Genomic DNA, 3,801 nt, shown 5'->3' with positions numbered 1-3,801 from the left:
TCCCGGTGCCGCCCCGGTGAGTGCCCCCCGAGCGCCGTCGGAGCCGCGGTGCCGCTTTACCTGCCCGTCCGCTGCCCTCCGCCAGCCAGCCGAGCTCTCGGTGTACTCTCATGGCTCAGCCCCGGGGGGGCCGTCGCCGGGCGCTGCCCTCCGCCCTCCGCCGCCGCTCCATTCCCGGCGCTGCCGACCGCCCGTACGCCCCTCGGAGCGGTCGGCGGCGGCGGTTCCTCGGGGCTCCCGACGCCGCCAGCTCGGAGGTGAAACCCGGGCTGCGAACTCCCCCTGACCCCGGCCTGAACTCCGAGCAGCGCCGCTGGCTGTTAAAGGGACGGCGGGAGGTTTCCTCCTCCCCTCCCCGGGCGGGGCACGCCGCAGCCGGGCCCCCCCCTTCTCCTCCTCCTCCTCCTCCTCCTTCTCCTCCTCTTTTCTCCGAGCCCTAATTCCCCTCCGCCCCGGTGGGAGCGGGAGGAACGGGCGGCGCCGCCTCTCGCACGGCCCCACCGCCCCCTCGAGGGTCTCGGTCCCGGCGGCGGCTTTGCCCACCCCTCCCCGAATCTCCCGGGCTCCTCCGCTGCTCCCGATCCCCCTTCCTTTTCTCCCCCGTTTCGCCGTGTCCAGGCTCAGGCTTCCCCCCTCCCCATCCGTCAGCCCGACCAGGTGAGCCCCGACGGCGCGGCCGCCGCGCCCCGACGGCACTTACCCCGCAGCGCCCCGTCCCCTCCGCCGTCTCCGCGGCCGCTGCCCGGTACCGCTCGTCGGGCTCCATCTAGCGGCGTCCGCCGCGCTCCGCCCCCGCCGTCGGGGTTTTGGGGCGGGAGGGGCCGGGGGGAGAGCTCCTCCCCGTGCAGGTGCGCGGTTCTCCCGACGGGGCGTCCCGTGGATGTGATGGGAATGGGAGCAGAGGTCGATGGGTTCGGTTGGTGCTTTTTTTTTATTTTTTGGAGGACGGGGGGAGCGGGTGGGAAGGAAGGGAGGCCCCGGGGGGACGCACCGACATGGCCCCCCCTGCTCCTGGCGAGGCGGGGAGAGCTTCGCGCTTTCGCTTCTCCTTTCTCACGGCCGCTGCCATTTGTGCAGCCCCGGAGGGCGGCACAGCACCGGGCATCTCCTCCCGCGGGGCACCCCGCACCAGGGCACGGCACCCCAAGGTTCGGCCGCCCCCGGGGGTCTCCCCCCGAATCCCCTTGAACACGAGCTGGCGCAGTGCTGGCCCGCCCGCTGCTCCCTACGGGCTTCTCCGGGGGATTTTGGCCGCAGCGGGGCGGCACCGTGCAGCCCCAGACCCCCCCCCCCAGCGACATCGGGATCCTGGGAGCGGGGCTGACCCTCATTGCGGAGCAGTGATTTCATCCCGCCTCCCTGGGCACTAATTTCCCCCCCACCCTCCTCTCTTTATATATATATATATATATATAATTTTTTTTTCCTGTTCAATTAACGGCTGGAAGTGTTTCAGGTTCTGGCAGGGAGCTCTGGACGTCGCTGTGAGCGATGACTCCCGCGGGCTGCGTCCGCGTAATTTATGGGGCCGCGCTGCATCAATCACAGCAGCTCCCCGACAGCTGCCCCCCCCCACCCCCCGGGACCCCGGGCTGCCCCCGCTACCTGCTGAGTGACTGAGCCCGGGGGGAGCTGAGTGTGTGTGTGTTGAGGGGGGGGGGACACCTCCAACTCCTCCACCTTTTTCTCGCAGCCCAAAGATCCGGGGCAGGTGGAGGGGGTGAGCTCAGCCCCGCGGCCCCGGCGCCTCAGAGCGGAGCCGTCCCTTTGCCCTGCGCGCTGCGGGAGGAGCTGGTGAACAGGAGTGCTCAGGAAGAGAAGGGAAAAAAAAAAAAAGAAAAAGGGGCATTTTCGCCTCAATGTGCAGCGCAGATTGGAAACAGCTCTGCTTAAGTCATTGGCTCTGTTGGGAGGTCTGAGCTGGAGCGTCTCCCGCCTGTGCCCCCTCCCCACGATCAATCACGGCGCAGCAAATTAGCCCAGATGCCGGGAGATTGGGTTCAAATCCAGCTGTGGTTTGGATCGCGCTCGCACGCCTGGCTTCATGTGGGACCTGGGCTGTTGGACAGGATACAGCCCCCCGGTCTCCGCAGGGCCCCGTTTCCCAGCGCAGCCTCTCCCCGAAGCCCACACACATGTGTTCGATTACGGCGTTGGCCAGCCGGGCCGCATCCGGCACCGCCAGGAGCCTGGAGCCCCGCTGGCAGCTCGCACTTCATTTTCCCGGCGGTGCCGGGGGCACGGCAGCCCCCGCAGCCCCTGTGTGGCCCCTTTACAGGGGCTGAGTCCCCTCCCGACACGGTGGCACTTGGCCCCATTCGTGCACCGGCATCACTGGGCTGAGGCTGGGAAACTCGTGACAGCGGTGAGCCGCCCCCTGGTTGGGTGTGGGCTGCGGGGCTGTGTGGGTGTGGGGTTGCTCTGTGCCCGTGCTGAGCTCTGCCAGGTGCCCCCCAGCACCACGACGCCCTGTTTTGGGGCCAGGGGCTGCTCTGTGCTCCACGTTGGGGCAGGGTGGGCGAGGGGACCCCCGGATTGTGGGGTGGTGCTGGGATGGGGGAAGGGCTCTTCTCTGTGGAATGATGCTTAGTGGGGCAGTGGGACTCCTTCCTTGTGGGGCGATGCCATGGAAAGCGATGGGGCCCCTTCCCTGTGGGGTGATGCTCATGGTTGGGGGACCCCTCCCTGGGGAGCGATGCGTGGATGGATGAGGGGTTCCTCCCCTGAGAGGCAGCATCCTGTGAGACCCCTCCTTGTGGGGTGATGCTCAGGTTGAACAAGGGGCAGAATCCCACGACGGCTGATGTTGGAGGTCCCTCTGATCCCACCCTGTCCCACCACAGCCCCCCAGAGCTGGTGCGCAGCACCACATCCAGATCCCCTGGAGGAGACCTCGCAGCCCCTGGGTCCCCATGTGCTCCCACCAGGACCCCAGAGGTTCCCAGCGCAGAGCTCTGCACAGCTCCTTGTTGACCTTCAGGAGGTTCCCGTCACCTGAGTGCGGAGATGGGACCCTTTTATTTTTGTGGGGTGACACTTGATGGGGCAGCGGGTTCCCCTTCAGTGTGGGATGATGCTCACCCAGACAAGCGGAGCCCTCTCTGCCAAGTGATGTTTAATGGATCGGTGAGAGCCCTTCCTCATGGGGTGATGCTCAGTGGGATGGCAGGATGCCTTTCAGGATGACCCTCAGGCAGAGGACCCCATTCCTTTGGCACGATGCTTGGTGGGCTGATGGGATCCCATCCCTTTGGGACAATGTTTGGCAGGATGAGGGGACCACATCCCTTTGGGATGGCACTGGGTGGGGTGATGGGACCCGGTTCCTTTGGGATGATGATGATGGGACCCCATCCCTTTGGGATGGTGCTAGGTAGTATGATAGGACCACATCCCTTTGGGACGACGATGATGATAGGATTGTGTCCCTTTGGGATGGTGCTTGGTGGGGTGATGGGACCCAGCTCCTTTGGGATGACGACGATGGGACCCCATCCCTTCGGGACAATGCTTGGTGGGATGACGGGACCCCATCCCCTTGGGTGGACGCTCCGTAGGGCAATAGGACACACTGTGAGACGACTCTCGAGTGGACGAAGAACATTTCCAGCAGCTCGATGGGGGCTGGGGTCACCTTTCCATGTCGGGAAACACTTCAGGCCCCACGGGCGACCCGAAACCCCCCCCTCCACCACCACTCCTTCCGCTATGGGATGCTTCTAGGACGGAGGGGCTAAGGATGGGCTGCCGCAAACCCCGCTAGATGGCAGCAACGGGCTGCGCTCCGGGACACAACCCCCC

General features: G+C 66.1%; 1 protein-coding gene across 2 annotated transcripts in view; it reads right to left on the bottom strand.

The window, feature by feature from the left end:
- HIC1 (HIC ZBTB transcriptional repressor 1) overlaps positions 1–1,393 on the bottom strand; it is a 5,461-nt gene extending 4,068 nt beyond the window's left edge. The window contains exons 1-2 of one of the 2 annotated variants that reach the window (XM_021416090.1): positions 701–801; positions 61–317 (exon numbers count right to left, since the gene is read on the bottom strand). In XM_021416090.1, the coding sequence (XP_021271765.1) occupies positions 61–112 (52 nt within the window). In that variant the 5' untranslated portion in view covers positions 113–317; positions 701–801. Of the gene's footprint in view, positions 1–60; positions 318–700 lie in introns of both variants that reach the window. The other variant, XM_021416089.1, reaches the window with a different exon arrangement.

This window comes from Numida meleagris, chromosome 18 (genome assembly GCF_002078875.1).
Source record: "Numida meleagris isolate 19003 breed g44 Domestic line chromosome 18, NumMel1.0, whole genome shotgun sequence".
NCBI classification, from domain to species: domain Eukaryota; kingdom Metazoa; phylum Chordata; class Aves; order Galliformes; family Numididae; genus Numida; species Numida meleagris.
The sequence above is the reverse complement of the archived record's forward strand: the minus strand, read 5'-3'. Positions and strand labels throughout refer to the sequence as shown.